The sequence below is a fragment of the Chiroxiphia lanceolata genome, chromosome 16 (assembly GCF_009829145.1).
Source record: "Chiroxiphia lanceolata isolate bChiLan1 chromosome 16, bChiLan1.pri, whole genome shotgun sequence".
NCBI lineage: Eukaryota > Metazoa > Chordata > Aves > Passeriformes > Pipridae > Chiroxiphia > Chiroxiphia lanceolata.
Window position 1 is genome coordinate 15,521,603 of NC_045652.1, and position 19,757 is coordinate 15,541,359.

Here is a 19,757-nt window from a genome sequence, read left to right on the forward strand (position 1 = left end):
GCGGACGAGCCCACGCGGGAGGGGCGCGGGGGGGGGGGGGGGGCGCGGGTGGGCAGGCGCGCGGCCGGCGCGGGGCGCGCGCGCGGGGCTCGGCTCGGAGCGGGCGGCGGGGGAAGATGGAAGGAGCGTCCTTCGGAGCGGGCCGGGCGGGGGGGGCCATCGACCCCGTGGATTTCCTGAAGCAGCCGCAGACCCTGCTCCGGGTGACCACCTGGGTAAGGCGGCGCGGCGGGGCCGGCGCGGCGGTGCGGGGGCAGCGCCCGGTGCCCCGGGCGGTGCGGGGCGGGGGCAGTGCCCGCGCGGGGTGCGGTGCCCGTGCGGGGTCGGTGCCCGTGCAGGGTCGGTGCCCGTGCAGGGCCGGTGCGCGGTGCGGGGCGGGTGCGTCGCGCCCGTGCCCGTTACATCGTGCCCGGTGCGGGGTCGCTGCGACGGGGGGTGCCCGGCGCCCGGGCCGTGCTGGCTCCCGGGGGAGCCGGCAGGGAATTCCCTCGGGAATGGGGCAGGGAGCGGCGGGGGAATGTGCCGCTGCCCGTACCCCGTTCGCTGCTGGAGGATGGGGTGCGGAGCGGGAGGCAGAGGACATTTTCCAGCCTTCCACGCTCCGTGCATGCGTGTGTGACAGAAATCCGGGAGCCAGCCCTGCCCAGCTCCCCGTTCTGCTGGAGGGATGGCATGGGCTTTGGCCATTTCCCATCCATGAATTCCTGCCGCGGAGCGGAGAGCAGGCGGTGGAATGGGCTGTGCAGCCGCTCGGGGAAGGCTTTGGTGGTCCACGAACAGGCAGCACAGGGAGCTGAGCTCTGGAACTCCGGGGGCCCGGATGCCCAGGGCTGAGAGCAGCCCCTAATTTGCCTCCCCAGCCTGGCTTTTCTGCTGAGGTCTGCAGGTATGCATGGCCTCGGGAATGCCAGGTCCTTCCCAAAAGCCCCCACTGGGAAGGGTCTGCCCAGCTCTGGTGCTTGGCTGGAGGCTGTGGGTGAGCAGAGCTGGGCCAGGAATGGATCTGGGGCATCCAGCTTGATGTGGACGGGGCATTTTGAGCAGGGTTCAGACACTTGGCAGCAGTTGTGTCCTAGAGGCATTGCCTCAGTCTAGAAAACTTGGTCTGAATCCACCTGGATGCTCCTGGATCCTCCTTGAGTGCAGTGGCAAACTGTTGACAGTGGTGTTGGTTTGGGGAATGGTTGGATAAATATGACCCACTGTTGGTGAGTTGGGCCTGTGTGAGATAAATCTGTCATGTCACATCCAGAGAGCTCCCAGAGATCCCTTCGGGGATTGGACACTGCTGGGAAGCAGGACCAGGATGTGGAATATGGAGATAAAATAAGGGTCCCAGCTTAGAAAATAGTCTTGTATTTGCTGGCTGGCTTATTCAGTGGTAAAGTCCCTGGTCTTGTGGCTCTGTGTTCACAGGGAATTGGTGAAAGCCAAGTGCTTACAATTGCAGAAACACATCAACTTAACTCGAAACAAGTGCAGGAACCACTGATGTGGCCAAACATGGGATGTGTGTGGTGCTGTCCCATCTATATTTGCAATACTGGGAGTCAGCTCCAAAGCCCAGTAAGCAAAATGGGAGGTTCTGCTCTTCTCAGTGGGCTGGGGATTTGGCTGTGGAAGTTCCACAGTAAAGCCCTTTGGAGCTCTTTTCCCAGGTCTCAGATTTGCTGGTAGATCTGTCTGGCACCCTTCTCCATTGCTGCTCCACTTTGGGGGAGCCTTGTTTGGCTTTTGCTTGGCTGTTGCAGCCCAGTCACCTGTTCCTTAAGCCACTTCTGACTTAAAACTCTTTTCCAGTGAGAGCTGGGACTGCAGCTGGGTGGGAGGTGTGAGTGGGGGTTCCCTTCCCACCTGCTGTTTCTTGCAGGTTTGGTAGAGCGGAGCGTGTCCGGGCTCCTTCCGAGCGGTTGCTCTGCTGCTCTTGCCAGACAAAAGCCATGTCCAGCGGGAGATCTTGGATGGAGGAGGCAGCCAAAGGCTTTGCTGAGGTCTCTGCTGCCTTTCAGTTCTGTTCATTTGTAACTGCTGCCCTGGGTGAGCGTGGCAGTGCCGTGGCACCTGGTGACATCTGTGGTGGCAGCCGGAGCATGGACCAACACCCACCGTGCTGCTCCCGGATGCACAAAGCAAACACAGCCCTTCCCAGGCTTCCCTGCCTGCCATCCTGGGAGATCCAGGCTGCCCATGCCCTGGATGGTTATTCAAAAAGCCCTGAGTTTAGGTATTGGGGTGGGCTTTCTTCACACGGTTTTCCTTCCTGTGCTTTGTTGGTGCATCCTTGTAAACGTGGTTACCCTGGGCAGTCGGATCTCACATTGGAGGCATCACCCTTGCTGTGTTTGTGACATTCCTTGGGGAAAAGAGATCTGTCCAAGATGTGCTGGTTTGAGTGGGGTGGTGATGGAGAACCACCACGAGGATTTGGGACAAGTCTCATGTGCCTGAAGCGAGCAACTCAGTGCTGGTGACCATTGCTGGGGCTTCCCAACGAGCCACCACCGAAGGAGGGTCCAGTTCCTCTTTGTGACTCCAGCAGCAGCTTCAAGGCCGTGCGTTCAGACCCTGTGCTGGCAAACATCTGTGGGACTGGCAGGTGAATGGTGACTTCAACACAGAAAGCCCCAAATGTCAGTGATGGCCACAGGGGATTCCTGGTTCCACCTCACACCACAACCTCCCCCTCAAAGAGTAATTCTGAGTATCTGAAGGGGGAAAAAACCACTCCTGGCTTGAGCTGCAAAATCAAAAGCTGGAAAGAACCATTTAACAGTTCCTCATTCATCTCTTCCCTCTCCGTCTGATGCAGTTTGTCAGATGAAGATGTGATCGCTCTTGTGGTTTCCTTTTGAGACATTTTTTGCACAGCAAAACAGACTGGATATTCACGAAGGATGCCCACAGAGTCATGAGTTCCTTTCACTGTCACTGCCCGTGCCAGCCAGGCTTTCAAGTGGCCACTCAGCTTTGCAGGGGAATTGTTCTCTTGACGTACATTTAGGTTTGTCTTTTAAAGGCAGTTTTGGAAAATATACTAAGAAATGTTTCCAGTAATCCCCATGATTTCAGTCAGAGCAGCACTAGAAGTGTGGTGCCTACACAGCTGAAAAACCCTTTCCTGCAACACTGGCAGCTGCCTGACCTGATCTGCTGCCTCTAGTTTCTTAAAGTTGAATAATTTTGTAGTTCACCACCTGGTCAGATGACCCCAAGCTGTGTGGTGTGGTTGACACACTGGAGAGAAGGGATGGAGCATCCAGAGGGACTGGGATAGGCTGGAGAGGTGGGACTGTGTGAACTTGTTGAGGTCCAACACAGCCAAGTGCAAGGTCTTTCATGTGGGTTCGGGCAATCCTAAGCCCAAATACAGGCTTGTTTGGGATAATGGATTGGGAGCAGCCCTGAGGAGAAACACTTGAGGGTGTTGGTGGATGAGAAGCTCAACATGACCCACAGTGTGTGTGTGCAGCTGTGGGAGGGCTGGTTTGAGGTGCTGTGGGGTGGAAGTGTGGGTTTGCTGGGATACAACACACAGCTCCTGTGAAGGTTTGGAGTTGGAGCCTGGGAAGCTCCCTTTTGGGAGCAGACCTTGCCCGCTCCAGGCATCCTACAGATGCAGATGGAAGTTGCTGCTTGGCATAGCTGGGAGAACTCCCCAGGAGACATCAACGAGAAATACAAGGAGTAAGCTCTGGGCAGCTCTTGAGGGGGTTTGCTGGCTCTTGAGCACTTGGGGCTCTTAGAGAAGAGCTCCAGGGCTGCTCTGGCACTTAAGGAACCCGTGGTGATTCTGAGAGTCATTACCATGATCTTAACTGCTTCAGACTTTGGTCTTGCCCACTTTTCAGCGGGGTCACCAGATTTCTGCCTTAATTCTCTCTTTCCATGGGCAGTAGGTTGAAGACAGAACTTAAGTTTAACATTTTTGGTAATGGAATTATGGGGAAGTTTCACTGGATCTGAGCTGAAAATGGTTCTAACTTATCGTTTTCTGTCATCACTGGTCTCAAGCACTGCTGGTGTGCCATGTGCTCAGATTGCAGTACTAGATTAGGAACTTTGAATGGGTGCTGTGTTCCAGCACCTCTTGCCACATTAGAAAAAGTAATTCAGTAAAAATTAGTCATGTGGTCATCAACATGCATCCTCCCAAGCTGATTAGCCTGGTGGACACGTCCATAAACCTGTTACAGCCAGCATCAGACCACCTCTCTCTGTGCCAGGAACCACGTCAGGTCTTCCCTCTGTGGTTGTAGCCGTAGTCCCATGGGAGATCTGGCAGTGCCCAAAGCAGTTCTTTAGTCTTCACACCCTCCAGTGAATTATGCAGATCTGTGCTGGAAACTTCCCTGTGACTGACAACTGCAAAGATAAACTGGGGAGGGACCCGGGCCCTGATTTCCCCTGGGTCTGAGCTGGGTGGATGTTGAGGGAGGCTGGTCCTCTGCCAAGGGTCCAACTCGTCCCTGAGTGGGGAATGTGCCCGAGGGATGTGTGTGGCTCGGCATGAGGGCTTATCCAGGGCTTAGGGAAACACTCAATGCTAAGCAGGATTTAGTCTGTGCTAATTTGACCTTAATTGTTTTCCCTTCTCGTTTGATGGTCCCTCCTTCACTTGCTAGGCTCGAGGAGGGCTGAGCAGGGTGGCATTTGGCTCGCTGGTGCCCACACTGGAGTGGTGAGGGGTGACCACACTGGAGTGGTGAGGGGTGACCCAGAGGTTGGTGCTGACTCCCTGGTGTGGTTTGTGCCCAGCACCATCGATCAGGAGCCGCAGCAGAGGAAATGAGCTCGGGGTTATTTGTCTTCATGCGCTGCATTTCCTTGATGCTGACTTTAATGGTTGCTTGCGTGTGTAATCAAAGCAGGGCTTTGCAGTCTCCTACAACCCCACACCTTCTGGTGATGTTTTTTATAGGTCCCAAATCAGTACAGCGCATCAGCAGTGGGAACATCTCACCTTAAAATGGCTGACAGTTCACACGCCGAAGCTTTCAGCTCGTGCTCTCTTGTGTTATTTGCTTTTTATTTTCCTTGCACTGGCTGTGCTCAGACCACGAGGTCTCCTGGAGCACGTTTTAAGCGTTGGGCTGCAGAAGGCTGAAAGCAAGGGGGGTGAAAAATGTGTGTGTGCTGGGGTGCAGCCAGTTCAAGCCCCAGGAGGGAACAGGGAGCTGCAGAGTATAACTCCAGAAGGGAGTCAGGCAGCCTGACCAGCCACCAGCCTCCAGATGGTAAAAACCCGGTGCAGAGAAGGCAGACACATGGCTCCAGCTTTATCCACACCTAAAAAGTGTCTCTCTCCATCGTGGGCACACAGGTGTCCCAGTGCCCTGGGCTCCTGAGATGGCAGCTCTGGGTCCTGCAGAATCACAGAATCCTGTAATGGTTTGGGTTGGAAGGAACCTTAAAGCTCATCTCTTTCCACCCCCTGTCACGGGCAGGGACACCTTCCACCAGCCCAGGTTGCTCCAAGCCCCATCCAGTCTCCCCTTGGACACTTCCAGGGATGGGGCAGCCACAGCTTCTCTGGGCAACCTGTGCCAGGGCCTCCCCACCCTCACAGGGAAGAAGACCTTTCCTGTTGTCCTGTGTTCCAGAAATGCTGGCTGGCCTGGAGAGGTCTCCTCTCTTGCTTGGAAGCAAACTTTAAACTGGGGGAACTGGGCATCTGGCTTTCACTGCAGAGTGAGGTCCCAGTTTCTCCCTGGTTTGCTGGAGCACGAGCTCCCTTTGCCCTCACACGGGTGTCCCCGTGGGTCAGAGCACTTCCCACACCTCCTGACCAGCCTTGTGCTCCCTCCCAGGATGTGTCTGGGGCACTGGAGCTCCTCTGTGTGCCTGAAGTGCAACCCTGAATGGACAGGCTGGGAGAAGGGAGCTTTCCTCCTCCCCACCCTCCCCATGGTGGTCTGTGCTGCTGGAGCTGCCGGAGCCGGGGCTCCCATCGCTCAGGGCTGAGGAGCCCCACACCAGGAACCCCCCACCAGGAGCCCCAGCACATTCCTGGGGAAACTTTGGCATGGAGGATGCAATTCCATACTGGAGTGGCTGGAGAAAATTTATTTTTCTTACCCATATCTTGCACTGGTTCATCCATCAAGAGCAAGATTTACTGCTGGTTGTGTTGGGTTGTTCAGCTGGAGAATGGAGTGTCCTGTGAAGGCTCCTTGGCAAATCCTGTGAGATATCTCTCAGGCCTATGAAATCTCACTCAGTGCAAAATCTGACCTTGTATTTTTACTTTCAAGTCTCTGGTTGGGGGGGTTTGGGCTGCTGTGATTTGTAGAGGTGATTAGAAAATGGCACTTGTTTTGCATGAACTTTAAAAAACACGGGGTTTATTTTCCCCCATCTACCCACATTTTCTCAGAAAAAAAAAAAAGGGCATTTTTTCGTCTATACTTAGAATGACAACACCAAATCTATTCTCACTAAAATGTTTTACCAGCACCAGTTGGGGTTTTTTTTAAGAAAAACTAACATTTCAAACACGGGACAAGGGAGAGAAAACCCATGTTTTGGCAGAGGCATGTTTTGACAGGAGTATTTCAGCCAGAGCTGATGTTTTGAGCTCATCTATCAAACATGTGCACTTGCAATTTGTTACTATTTTGACCACTCAAGATTTTGATGTACAAAACATTTCCCATGAAAATATTCCCAATGTACATCAAAACGTGGTCGTGGGGGTCTTATGGGATGAGCCACTCAGGTTGTCTGGCAGCAAGAGGAGGTGCCTTGCTTCCCAAAGCCCCCTGGAGCTGGAAGATAAGTGGTAAAACATCTTTTCTGGGCATCCTCCATCAACAGCCCCGGGTGTGCAAACCTGGTGCAGGCACCAGACCCCTGCTCTGTGACATCCTCAATTGTATTTTCAGGAGCTCTGCCTCACCCACCAAAATCCTGGGCTCCCACCAGGCTCCCAAAGGCACGGGGAAGGTTGTTACTGCTGGGAGAACGGAGTGAAACTCTTCTCAGAGGAGCTGAGTACAAGTTTGCTGCCCTGCCAGAGAAGTAATCGTGTGAATCAGAGGTTCTCAATTATTCATGATTTCCAGAATCACATTATTTCTTCCAGGGCCTGTTTTACTAATGCTGTTGCTATTTCTGATGGTAAATAACAATTTTACATTATTTATGAACAGATTTTTTACAACTGCTGATGTTACAGCTGCTGCCAGAGCACTGGGAAAATCATTATTGCTGTTTGTTGTTGTTTCTTCCTTACACCCAGTGCCCTTGTGTGCATGGTGATGATGATGATGGTGATGGTGATGATGAGCTAAGCTGGCACTGGTGAGGAACAGGGTGCAGATGCCAATGAGTGACTTGGGTGGCCACTGAGCTTGTGGCTGGTGCTCAGAGCTGAGCTGAGCTGAGCTGGGGATGGATGGAGGGCAGGACCCCAGGTCGTGGTTAAATTCCAAGAGCAGGAAGGTCTGATTACCTCCCTGTTCCAGAGGTAGCTGCTTGCAGGAGCTCCTGCACACCTGAGATGGGATGTACTCCACAGACTCTGCTGCTTCTGCTCATCATTTATTTCACATGACACCCTACAGATCCAAAACAGGTCCCTCACAAATCCCATCTCATTTTAGTAGGTCAGACTCTTGCAGATCCAATTCTTTGTCCTCCAGTTTGGAGGAGACTCAGTGGAGATGGTCAGAGATGTGTTTGCTAATGGGACACTTGCATTTGTAAGTAGCTTCAGGCAGAAGAATCCCAGAGTCACTGAGGTTGGAAAAGCCCTCCCAGCCCATGGAGTCCACCCTGTCCCCATCCCCACCTTGTCCCCCAGCCCAGAGCACTGAGTGCCACGGCCAGGCCTTCCTTGGACACCTCCAGGGGTGGGGACTCCAAACCTCCCTGGGCAGCCCCTTCCAGTACCTGACCACCCTTTCTGATGTCCAACCTGAACCTCCCCTTGCACAGCCTAAGACTGTGTACTCTCATGTGAAGAAGCTCTGGCCCAGCTTCACCCCAGCACTGGAAGGAGTTTGGAGGAGGTAAATACAAATTAAGTCCTTTGGGGAAGTCGGGGTGAGACATTTGGCCCATGCTTAGGAGAAAATGTCTATCACGATGTTGTGTTAAAGAGTGTTTGGGTCTTTGGGGGTGGTTTGCTCCATTTCCCCCCTCTGTGATGTGGCTCCCTGGGGGCTGCTGGAGGTGACCCACAGCAGGGCAGCAGCACTGGGACACGGGTGACTCTGTGAATGCCACCAGCTGTGGCTCCTGGGCTGCTGCCCCCGTGTCTCCCATCCCTGTCTCGTGCTGTTCCTGCAGGTGCAGCAGGAGCTGATCATACCCCGTGTCCGTCCCCAGCAGCTCCCTGGCAGCCTCTTATCTCCCCTCCCGCATCCCTGGCCTCCAGCAGCGCCTGGGGAGCTGGGAGCTGGGCAGGGATGCAGGCAGGGGTGCAGGCAGGGGTGTGGGCAGGGATGCAGACAACCAGGGCTGAGATCAGAGGCTCACAGTGGGATGGATGGTGCCTCCCTCCCCTCCTGCTCACAGCCCGAGATCCAGACGTGGGGCAGCGCTTCCCAGGCTCTGAGGGAGCGGGATCCAGAGCGGATTGGGATGCAGCTGGTCCTGCAGCTTCCGCTCCTGCCTTTGGTGTTGGGAGATAAGGGATTTACTTCAGCCTGCAGCGTGGTGAATGGTATTAGTGCAGGCTGCTGCTGCCAGTCTGCTCCTTCCCTGCCTGCAGGGATGAGACACTCTCCTGTCCCAGCCACCAGCAGCCCCCCTGCCCTTCTCTCCCTCTCAGGGCCCAAACCGGGTCACTGGATAATGGGGGCAGGTCCTGCACCCTCCAGCCCCTGCTAAGCCAGGTGGAAAATTGCCCAGTCATTCCCAGGGCAGCCTGTCCCCTGTGCCCAGGTGAGCTGCTCCCCACCTCCCATCCCCCCTCCACCAGGCATCCAACCCTTCCCTGGCTCAGCCTTCAGCAGCTCAGTTATCCTCTGGCACTTCATTCCTCCTGGCTCCACAGGGACACAGGGAGTTTATCCAGAACAGCCTGATGATGGAGAGCAGCATGAGCACAAGGACTGTGCAGAGACCTGCCCTGTCTGTTTATTTTTACCCTCCTCAGGCTGTCTGGAGGAAACATCCTTAAAATACTCTGCAAAGCAGGGCACTGAAAGGCAAGCAGGCTCGCAGGGGAGGACCACCAAGTACCATCCACCAGCCCTCTGGCTGGAGCCACCAACCAGACGGGAGTCAGGATGTGTCTCACAAATGCCATGTTGCCATGGAGTCAAGGACAGGATTGAATCCAGTTATGTTGCTGTTGGAAAAGGGAGGTAAATGTAAACAGCAGCAAGCTGTGTTTCCTCCTTCCTTCTGCAGATCTTCTCCATCGTGGTGTTTGGCTCCATTGTGAACGAGTGCTACGTGAACAAGGACAGCCAGAACCCCGAGCTGCTCTGCATCTTCAACGAGAATGAGAGCGCCTGCAGCTACGGCATCGCCGTCGGCATCATCGCCTTCTTCGGCTGCATCTTCTTCTTCATCGTGGACCTGTACTTCCAGCAGATCAGCAGCGTCAAGGACCGCAAACGGGCCGTGCTGCTGGACCTCGGCTTCTCAGGTACCTCTGCGGGCCGAGGGAGGGGCGGCTCTGGCTCCACGGAGTCGGAGCTGGGCCCTGCAGCTCCACTCCAGAGTCCTCCCCTCTCCCCCCCACGGGCTGACACGACTTGAGTGCCTCGTTCAGGGAGAACGGGGGTGGCAGGGGCATTGTCCCACCCAGCCATGGGTGGGGAAGCTGCATGTGGTGGCTTGGGGGCAGCCCCACTTGTCTGTGCCACTGCTGCAGCTGGAGACGTTTGCTGAGCTGGCTTTGGTGAGGCCACACAGAGAAGTGAGGCTTGGTGGTCACATGTCAGAGACCAAATGGGGTGTTTTACCCTCCCACATCAACTTCTGGCTCATGAAAAGGTGGTTTCATCAGTCGTGCTGAGTCTGGTTTCACTCTGTGCATGTGTTTGGAGCGGAGCAGAAGCAGTTTCTGCACCCCTCTGGCCCCTCTCGCTGTGGGCAGGGGGGCTGGGACCCCCAGGGCTGGCACGGATCTTCTGTGCCCTCTGGAGCCCCTGGACCTGAGGCTGATCTGTGCAAACAGGAGCAGGCAGGATACCTTGAGCTGGGAGAGAACATCCTCTGCTCGGCTGCTGCGGGAGCTGCCTGGCTCTGCTGGCAGCTGATGTTCCCCATTCCCAGGCTCTCGTGTCAGCAAAGTCTGAAGGTGATTTATCCAGCACAGGCGTTGCTGGTGGCTCTCTGTCCCAGATGAGAACATCCATCATCACCTCCCTGTGCTGGCCTGTCACTGAGGGTGTTCTCTCCTTGCTGGAAAGCTCATTTCTGTGGAGCTGGAGCACCGGTGTCCAGCCCTTGTTAGGGAATATTTACAGCCCCTTCCGTGGGGCTCCGTGCCTGAAACCCTTGGATTCAAGCAGAAGGGGAACATCACATCCATCTCCTGGCTGCTGCTGCGTGTGGCAGAGCGAGGCTACAATCCTCCCTCCCTACCTTCCACCTCCTGGCAGCCCTTTGCTCCCTGCCAGGGATGTGGGAACTGGCACTGCTCTCCATCTCTGCCTCATTTCTCCTTGGTCCTTGTCATGCATCCACTGGCTGAGGGAATGAGAGTATCATGGAAGCCTGGAATGGTTTGGGTTGGAAGGGATCTTAAAGCCCATCCAGTCCCACCTCCCTGCCATGGGCAGGGACACCTTCTACTAGCCCAGGTTGCTCCAAGCCCCATCCAACCTGGCCTTGGACACTTCCAGGGATCCAGGGGCAGCCACAGCTTCTCTGGGCAACCTGTGCCAGGGCCTCACCAACCCCACAGGGAAGAATTTCTTCCTAAAATGCACCTGAGAAGTAACTGGGTGGTAGTACTGGAACACAGACAGGGGTTCAGGCAGGGCCACCACACTGCAAACAGCATTTGCAACTTTCTCTTCCAGCTGCTCTTCCAGCAGCTCCTGTAGACAGGGGTTTGCTTGGGACCGGGCTGGGAGTAGGGTAGTAACACGTCTTTCCTGGTGTTTGCACTCTGTTGTCTGCAGATCCTAAAATGATAATTATCTCCTGACTTTTGTGGTGCCTCCTGGCATTTTCCATTTCCCCCTGTGTGCTGGAGGTTGTGGAGCTGCTGCTGGAGCAGCTGGAGCTGGGACTGGCACATGCAGCCTCGCCACGTCGCTGCCAGCTCAACCCTCCTTGGGGGGTTTTAAAATCTGTGTCAGTCCTCCAAACTTTGAACCACGGCTGGCTTGTGTTTCTGGAGATACTCTCCATGCCTGACCCCATCTCCTCCATCGGCAGCAATTCCTACCTTCCCGTGGCACTGCAGGGAATCCTCCTCCTCTCAGGGCTGCAGGCAGAGCTGATGTGGAGGGGAAAGGCTCGTCTCTGCATCACCAAACCTCTGGGAAGTCCACACGGGTGGCAGGAGAAGCAATCCCAGGGACACGACGCTGGCTGGTGGTTTCAGGATGAGGAGGGTCGGGTCTCCCACACCTCGGTGCTGCGGAGGAATTTGGCAGCTGCAGTACCCGGCACAGCCGGTGCACGGCCCGGAACGTGCATGATGTCAGTGTAACTCCTGAAAGCCCTCGGGTGACACCAGGGACAGATGGGCTGTGATGGCACTGGGGACCCAGACTCATCTCACACCAGCCAGCACCATCTCTGGGGTGTGCATCTCCTTGTGTCCAAATTTAGGGGTTGGATCTGCTTCCCATAGCAGGGAACAGCTGCTGGTAAAGCCCTGTTGTAACAGAGCTGGGGAACAGAAAACATCTCTGACCCTGAGGACCTTTAAGGAATAAATCCCAGAGGTCACTGACAACAAGCCATCATCCTAAGGGGAAGTGAAAGTGCAGAGGCAGAGCTTTGGTAGTTTGGTGCCAGGACATTTCTGGTGAAATGTCTGTACTTTGGAAAGGGAAAGCCTGGCTGATCCTTGCTGTGAGGGCAGTTTCCTGGCCAGGCTGATGAATGTGTGGATGGTTGAGAAGCCCCAGGCCCAGCTGTGCAGGAGAAAGAGACAAAGAATGTGGCTTCTTAAACTGCAATTAGGAGCAAACTGTGAGTTAAAGGCAGTGGGCCCTGTGACTCCAGCACTGGGTGGGGATGCTCACGTGCATTTTATATCTTACTTAGGGACAACTGGCAAGATAAAAGGGAATAAAGGGAAATAAAGGGGAATAAAGGAAGGTTCTTCCTCTCCCTGCAGTCAGACAGCCAGCAGCCCCAGGGGACTGGCAGTGTGGCTGCTCATATTGATGTGCTGATGATCCTTGGGAAGGTGCTGGGTGGAATCAGCACCAGGAATAGCATCAGATCAGAATCCCCGGCATCCACACATGCACTGACATCCAAATTGGAGAGTGGGGGGACCTCAGGAAAGCTGGAGACCCTTAAAACAGCATCATGGGAGGCTCCAGGTTATGCAGCTCCTCCTCCCGGCTCTGGAAAGCATCCCTGCTTCTTAGGCTGTGGGCTCTTGGCTTATTTCTTGACCGTTTGCTGAGCTCCTTGGCATCTGGCAGAGCTGTTGGCTGGTGATTGAATTAGGGGAGCTGCAGCCATATCTTGCTCAGCCAGCTTTGGTTCCAGTAAGGAATAATCACCAGAGTATTTTTGCTCAGTTCCACAGCCCCAGAGGGATTCTCTGCAGGGAGGAGCAGAGCTGTCACGTGTGTCACAGATCACAGGATTATGGAATGGTTTGGGTTAAAAGAGACCTTAAAGCTCATCCAGTTCCACACCCTGCCATGGACAGGGACACCTCCCACTATCCCAGGTTGCTCCAAGCCCCTTCCAACCTGGCCTGGGACACTTGCAGGGATGGGGCAGCCACAGCTTCTCTGGGCAACCTGTGCCAGGGTCTCCCCACCCTCACAGGGAGGGATTTCTTCCCAATATCCCATTAAATGTACCCTTTGCAGCAGCAGGCGGGGTCCTTGCAGGAGAGGAGGTGACAGCACTGACCAGCTCTGTTCTCTTCCAGGTTTCCTGGCCTTCCTGTGGTTTGTGGCCTTCTGCTTCCTGGCCAACCAGTGGCAGCGGACGACGCTGACCAGGGGCTTTGCGCAGGGGGCCGACGCCGCGCGGGCAGCGATCACCTTCTCCTTCTTCTCCATCATCATCTGGGTGAGTGCAGCCCGAGCTGAGCTGGGCAGGGCAGACACAAAACCTCCTCAGGGCAGACACAAAACCTCCTCGGAGCCCAGCACTGGGCTGGAGGAGGAATCTGGGGAGGGTTTGGAGAAGTGAATCCTGGTGGGCACTGAGGGGCTGCACTGAGGGAACTGTGGGCCCTCCACAGAAGAAGCTGGTGGTTTCTTACCCAGGAAGCGTCAGCTCAGTCCCCTCTCACCGGGGAATTCCAGGCTTCCCCTTCTCCTGCACCTGGGAAGTTGTGTTCCCGTTGAGAACGTGTCACCAGCCATGAGCCGCCCTGATTTCGGGGCCTCGTTAGAGCCCCAGGGGCGGCTCAGCTGGGAGCAAACGAGTCCCCAGGAGCAGGTCACTGCTCTGAGCTGGTTTCATGGGATGGCAGGGGGATTTTGGGAGCTCTCAGGCTCATCAGCTCCCTGGGACAAGCCAGGCTGGCCCCTCTGCTGTCCACCCAGAGGCAGGGGCTTGTAGAAACCCACTGTGCTCCCTATTTTTGGCTTTGTGCATCCCCAGGGCCCACAGGGGCAGGGGAACGTCTCCCAGAGCCCCTTTCCTACAGCTGCTGGACCCCACATGTCCTGGGGGCCTGTGCCACTCAGGGGGCTCCTACTCCACAGGCTGTGTGTGGAGGAGCCAGGACAGCTCCATGTCACCTCCACTCCTCCAGTTTTTCCTGGGCAGAGAGCCCCAGGATGTGCCCTAATTCCATATTACCTTAAGGGAATTGGGGCAAAAGCCAGCCTGAGGTTTTCCAGCAGCAGCCTGGCTCCAGTTCCTCACCAATTCAACTGCTCTCTGATTTATGATTATCCAAATAAATCTCTTTTAATCCCAGCTCCCCACAGCTCTTCTCCATCCCTGTGTTGCCTGAGTGCCCGTTGAGTGCAGCCCCCAAGGCGGAGGGATGTCCCTCATCCCCTCAGCATCTGCTCCCACCCCAGGTGGGCAGCGGGGACACCACTCCCCTGTTACCATCCCAGAGGATGGCCAGGATGGTTGGGAAGCCATTCTTGGTGTCTACAGGCATTTTTTTTTTCCCCTCCTGACCCTGTCATGTATAAACTAATGGAAATTGTTAATGAAACCTCCTGAAATCAGAGCGAGCACTCGTGGCTCTGACGCCCACATTTCCCACCCTTTGTGACCTCAATTCTGGCAACCTGGAAGAGGGTGAAGGAGTCTTGGCAGAACTGACCTATTTTCCTGTCCTGGCACTCATCAGTTTTCCCTCCCCACAGCACAGGGGTTCATTGGTGCCAGCAGTGCCAACTCTGCACAGCCAGGGGTCTCGAGCCCAGGCTGCAACCCCCACCCCCGACACAGCTTTGGGGTCAACCTGTCACACAGAAATGGCCTCTTCAGTGTTACAGGGTGGGCTTTGGGTTGGATTAGCTCATGGTTTTAACAGAGCGGGGCAGCAGCTTCCTGGGATGCTGCCACGTGCTCGGTGCTGGGGACGTGGGGTCCTGGGGGAACTCGGGGTCCTGGGGGAACTTGGGGTCCTGGGGGAACTCGGGGTCCTAGGGGAACTCGGGGTTGTGGGGGAACTCGGGGTCCTGGGGGAACTCGGGGTTGTGGGGGAACTCAGGGTCCTGGGGGAACTCGGGGTCCTGGGCGACCCTGAGGGCAGGGTCCTAAAGGGACACAGGATCATGGGGGAATGCGAGATCCTGAGGGCACTGTGGGATCCTGGGGGAATGTGAGATCCTGAGGGGACTGTGGAATCCTGGAGGGAAGTGGGGTCCTGGGGGAGTGCACGGTCCTGGGAGGACATGAGGTCCTGAGGAGTCACGGGGTCCTGGGGCCATGCAGGGTCCTGGGGGGGTTGTGGGATGCTGGGGCCATGCAGGTTGCCCCCCCTGACCTCCTGCTCCTCCCGCAGGTGGTGCTGGCAGTGAGGGCCCTGCAGAGGTACCGCCTGGGCACGGACATGTCGCTCTTTGCCACCGACCAGTTCCCCGCCGACCCGAGCGCGCCGTACCCCGGGTACCCCGTGGGCAGCGGCACCGAGAGCACGGAGACCTACCAGAGCCCCCCCTTCACCGAGACCTTAGAGGCCAACCCCAAAGGTTACCAAGTGCCAGCGTACTGAGGGCCCGGGGTGTCCCCGGGGCCGCGTCCCACGGTGCAGCACCGGATCCGGCCGATCCCAAATGTATTCAGTCCCATTTCCTTGCCGTGGCCAGTCAGTGCTGGGTCCCTTTATTAGCTCGTTGTGCAGTGAATTCTGTACAGTGGTATTGGTTCTTGTCTTACCTGTCCCAGGGTTTCTAAAAGCAGTGTTCCCTCTAAGCCAGAAGGAAGGAAGGTTGTTACCACATTACCTACACGTGGGGAAGATGAATAAATGCCCTCTCTAAGCCTTGGTGCCGGGTGCTGGCTCTGCTGGGAAAGCCCAGGACACCTTTTCCTCTTAGAAAACAGTAGCTGAGGAGTTATTTCTCTCGTTCTGAGGAGTTATTTCTCTCGTTCTGAGGAGTTATTTCTCTCGTTCTTCCAGAGCTAACACAGAATCCGTCGAGGGTGGGTGGGTGGTGGGGAGGGTTGGGCTCCTGCTGAGGAGCTTTCCAGTCCATGTTCCATGGAAAGTGCCAAATTCACAAAGAAGTTAAGTGGTGTCTGTGTTACTTTTCTTTGTATATATTTACTGTACAAAACAAATATCCAAACAGGTGTTTCAAACTTGGCTTAGAGGCACGGGGGGGGGGTCACAGTGGGTTGGGGTCAGGGTCAATATCCAGGTTAATTCTGTGCTTCAATGGGTTCTGGTCAAGGGTGTAAAAATTACTGTTTGAAACTGGAAACCAGTTCAGCAGTAGCTGGCTGCTAACTGGGAATAGCCTGTGATCAGCAGGATATGGCACGTTGTGGTTCTGTTTGTTCACCAGGGAGTTGGGAAGTTTCTGGTTGGCAGCGCTGCCACGTCCTCCCACTCAGCCCTGGCACCAGGGATGGAGGGCTCAGATGCAAAGTCCAAGGCCATTAGGAGCAATACTGGACTTGTGTTTTCATACTGGGAGCAGCCACCATCTGTCAGCTGCAGCAGAACCCCAGGTGGGGACATGTGTGTCACCCTGCAGTCTCCAGAAATGAGGAATTCAGGCAGGGAACTGGAAAGGCTTCACAGGCCACTCAAGTCCCTCCCGAGTGGGCTCACGTGTTTGGAAATGGTGGGGGGAGAGAGTCAGTGAAAAGCACCCAGGAAAGAGCCTCAGTTTGGAGTTTCAGCTGCGAAACTCCTGCCTTGTAAAAACAAAATGTGTAAAATCCAGTGGGTCCTTGTCAGCCACCTGCCGGCTTTCCCTTCCAGCTTTCCCTGCTGGCTTTCCCTGCTGGCTTTTCCTGATGACTTTCCCTGCCTGTGCAGCAGCTGATCCAGGCCATGTGTCACTGAGGACTGAGCAGAGGAGCTGAAACTTGAATTCTTGACCCCCTTGGTGGCAGCTCCATCCTTGGAGACCCCCGACTCTCCCGGCTCTCCGGCACTCCGGGGTCTTGCCTTGCCAGTTCCCTCTGGCAAAGCCGCTGCTGCCTTCGCCCTCGTGAGGAGCAACAGTCAGAGCCTGCCCCTCCCCTTGGAGCAGGTCCTGGTCACCACCACCACAGCTCATTCCTGCTGCTGAATGGCATTTAAACCAAGTAATCAGCAGCAAATCCTCCCGAGCCGTGACAAAGTGCATTCCCTGCCTCCCTCCATCCAGGCCGGGTTCCATGAGCATTCCCTGGCTGTGCCAGTGCTGAGCTCCTCACAGCTGCCTGACCAGGGACACCCAAACCCCAGGGTAGGCTAAATGAATTCCAGGATCTTTGTGGTTTTGTGGAGCCAGTCTTGCTGGGAAAGGAAAAAACCCCAAGGATTTTAATACAGGGTCCGGTAGAACTGTAGCAATATTTTCCTTAGAGGGAACACTGAAACTTTAGCAGCACAACCAGTACTCGTGTTAATATTTTAGCAAAATTATAATCAATTTAAATGTTTAAATTGATTGTATGTGAGATAATGTTCGTTCGGTACAGTGTATTTTTTCTAACTATAATATAACTGTTCCAGAGTTTCCTTGTATCCGTGAAGAGCTAAAGCTGTGTCTGCCTGCGGGACGTGTCCTGCCCCCTGTACCCCCCGTGCTGAATATTACACGCTCTGAATGTCCCCCCCGAGGCCTGCATTGCCTTTCTTTGCCCCACACGCACATCCCACCACGCTCGGTGCCAGGACTGACCTCGGGAGTCAGGGAATGACATGGGAATGCCGCCGGCACAGCTCCAGCCCCCAGCTGAGGCACCTGGTTCTTCCCGAGGTCAGCAGCTTGTTCCAGCTCCTAAAATCAGTGTTACCTTCACCTTGCAGGCAGCACTTGGCTGCTCTGCTGGGCAGAAGAGGAGGAGGAGGAGGAGGAAGGGCTTGGGCACCCGAGAGGCTTCCTGGCAGCAGGAAGGCAGGACAGATTGTTCCTTGATTAAACCAGAGCGGGGAATAACGTGTCCAGCCACATCAAGAGGCACCTCAGGGGAGGTTAACCCTGATCCCTCTGCACCCAAAATGCCAGTCCCTGTCAGGGAGGGGAGCCTGTCCCTGCTGGGGTGGCACTGGGATGGGCAGCTCAGATGGGCAGGACACCCACAGCTGGGGTGTTTTCCCAGGGAACAGTGATGGGTTTCTGTAGGATGTGGCCACGCTGAGGCAGGAGGGGACAACCCAAAAGTCAGGTGGCTCCATAGCAGCCAGGATACACCGGCCTTGAAAGGAGCATTGACCCACCTCAGCCTGACTCAAACACCCCTGGTTTTGGGTTGGCGGGGGGGCTGTTGCCAAAGGCCCCACGTGCAGCTCCCCAGCCCCACAGCAGCCTCCACCCAGCTGAATCCAAACATGCTCAGAGGCAGGGTGAGACAACCCCACAGCCTGGCCACTGACACCCTGTGCCTGGAATCCTGCCTGGAATCCTCTATGAGCCCCCCCAGTGTCCCCACAAGCTGCTCGGTGTCACCCTGCAGTGCCCGAGGTGCTGCCACACCTCAGTGTGTCCATGACCCCTTGGGCAGACCAGAGTGTACAGGTGGGGCTGGAATAAATACAGCCCAAAGGGCCCATGGTTAGAGAACTGGAGCCATGGGAGCAGGAACTGCTGTATTGGGGGGTCAGGTATTTGTAACATCCATTTCCATCTTCTTTCTCCCCAGTTTTTTCTCCCAGCCCATTTGATGTGGTACACTTGTTCCCTCATAACTACCCAGACCACATCCTAAAAACGTGCCAGGACTGTCCTGAGCATGCCAAGGCTGTCCCAAAACCACGCCAGGACTGTCCTGAGCATGCCAGGGCTGTGCCATCCTCACAAGCCATTTATGACCCTCTGTTCTCAGAGCTCGGGACCCCCCAGCACCTCAAGCTCGCAGAGGGCAGGACTCTGCTGTGCTCAGCTCAGCCCAAAACCTTCTGTTAGCACTGAATTTGGGTGTAAAGAGCAGAATTCCAGCAATCCCATGCTGGTTTCTGCCCGACCCCTTGCTCCAGGAGGCTCTGCCAGGACAACGCGGGTGTTTCCCAGCACTGGGGTAACCACGTCGTGGGGTTTGCAATTTATTTAAAGCATATTAAAAGATTTGAAAGAATTGGAGTTTCTGTTAACATTTTAAGCTGCTCCTATCAAGGTGGAAGCTTTGCTTAAGTGATATTTAGTAAAAATATCCCCCCCATTACCTGCTTCTGTGTCTCAGGGGGCTGGAGTAGACCCCAAGAGCAGATCCCTCCCTTTATGCCTCACCAACCAGCTGTGCCTGGACACTGTGGGATGAGTTTCCCATCAGTTCCTGCCACAACAGCAAGTGACACCCCCAGCATTTCTTTTCTGCTGTCCATCAGTTCCTTACAGGGTACTCTGTACCCTCCCCTGCCCATCACCAGCCCCTCAGAATGGCACAGTGCTGCTCCTGAGCTGCTCTGAGCTCCCACTAACCCTGCTCACCGTCTATTCCATAGCAAATCCCATCATTATTTTGTGGAAAGGCCATTTCTCTCAGTGAAAGCTGCTGTACATATTCATAGACTCCTCTCAGCCCGTGCTGTCCCCAAGCAGGTGGCTCTGGTCCCGCTCTGGTCCCCCCTTGTCCCATTCTCAGCTACATTTTGACCCTCTGTGTGTCACAAGAGCCTCTCCCACCCCAGTGAGGCTCAGAAACAGCCTTCACTGTCTCGACTTGAAACCCAAGTTCAGCTGCCTGGATTTTGTTGCAATACACATTTAAACCTCAGATCCTTTAAGAGTTTTAATCTCCAACAGATCCCAACTGTGGTTTGGGAAGTTCAGTTTCTTTGCAGATACCTCTGTCCGAGCAGACGCTTCCAGGAGTTGCAGTTGTCACTTAACCTCTGTGCAGTGTAGTATAAAGTGGACTGTGTATGGAAATAAGTTTAAAATGTTTACAATTTTGTATATATTATATATATAAAAATATCTTTTGAGAGAACAATCTGTGATTCTGTATTTTCGGTGTCCGTGTAACCAACTGCAACTTATTTTCAATAAAGAGTTAAAAATGAATAGAAAAAGAAA

General features: G+C 55.0%; 1 protein-coding gene across 1 annotated transcript; it reads left to right on the forward strand.

Annotated features, from left to right (window-relative positions):
* Positions 1-67: 67 nt before the first annotated feature.
* On the forward strand, positions 68-19,741 carry SYNGR3 (synaptogyrin 3). The gene is made up of 4 exons (XM_032703845.1): positions 68-215; positions 9,358-9,598; positions 13,034-13,176; positions 15,086-19,741. The coding sequence occupies exons 1-4, from the start codon at positions 117-119 to the stop codon at positions 15,293-15,295; spliced, it is 693 nt and encodes a 230-aa protein (XP_032559736.1). The 5' UTR covers positions 68-116; the 3' UTR covers positions 15,296-19,741.
* The last annotated feature ends 16 nt before the right edge of the window (positions 19,742-19,757 follow it).

Coding starts and splice junctions, on each gene's coding strand:
- SYNGR3 (XM_032703845.1), top strand. CDS start 117: ATGGAAGGAGCGTCCTTCGGAGCGGGCCGGGCGGGGGGGGCCATCGAC. Junction 216..9,357: donor TGCTCCGGGTGACCACCTGG/GTAAGGCGGCGC, acceptor TTCCTTCTGCAG/ATCTTCTCCATCGTGGTGTT. Junction 13,177..15,085: donor TCTTCTCCATCATCATCTGG/GTGAGTGCAGCC, acceptor CTCCTCCCGCAG/GTGGTGCTGGCAGTGAGGGC.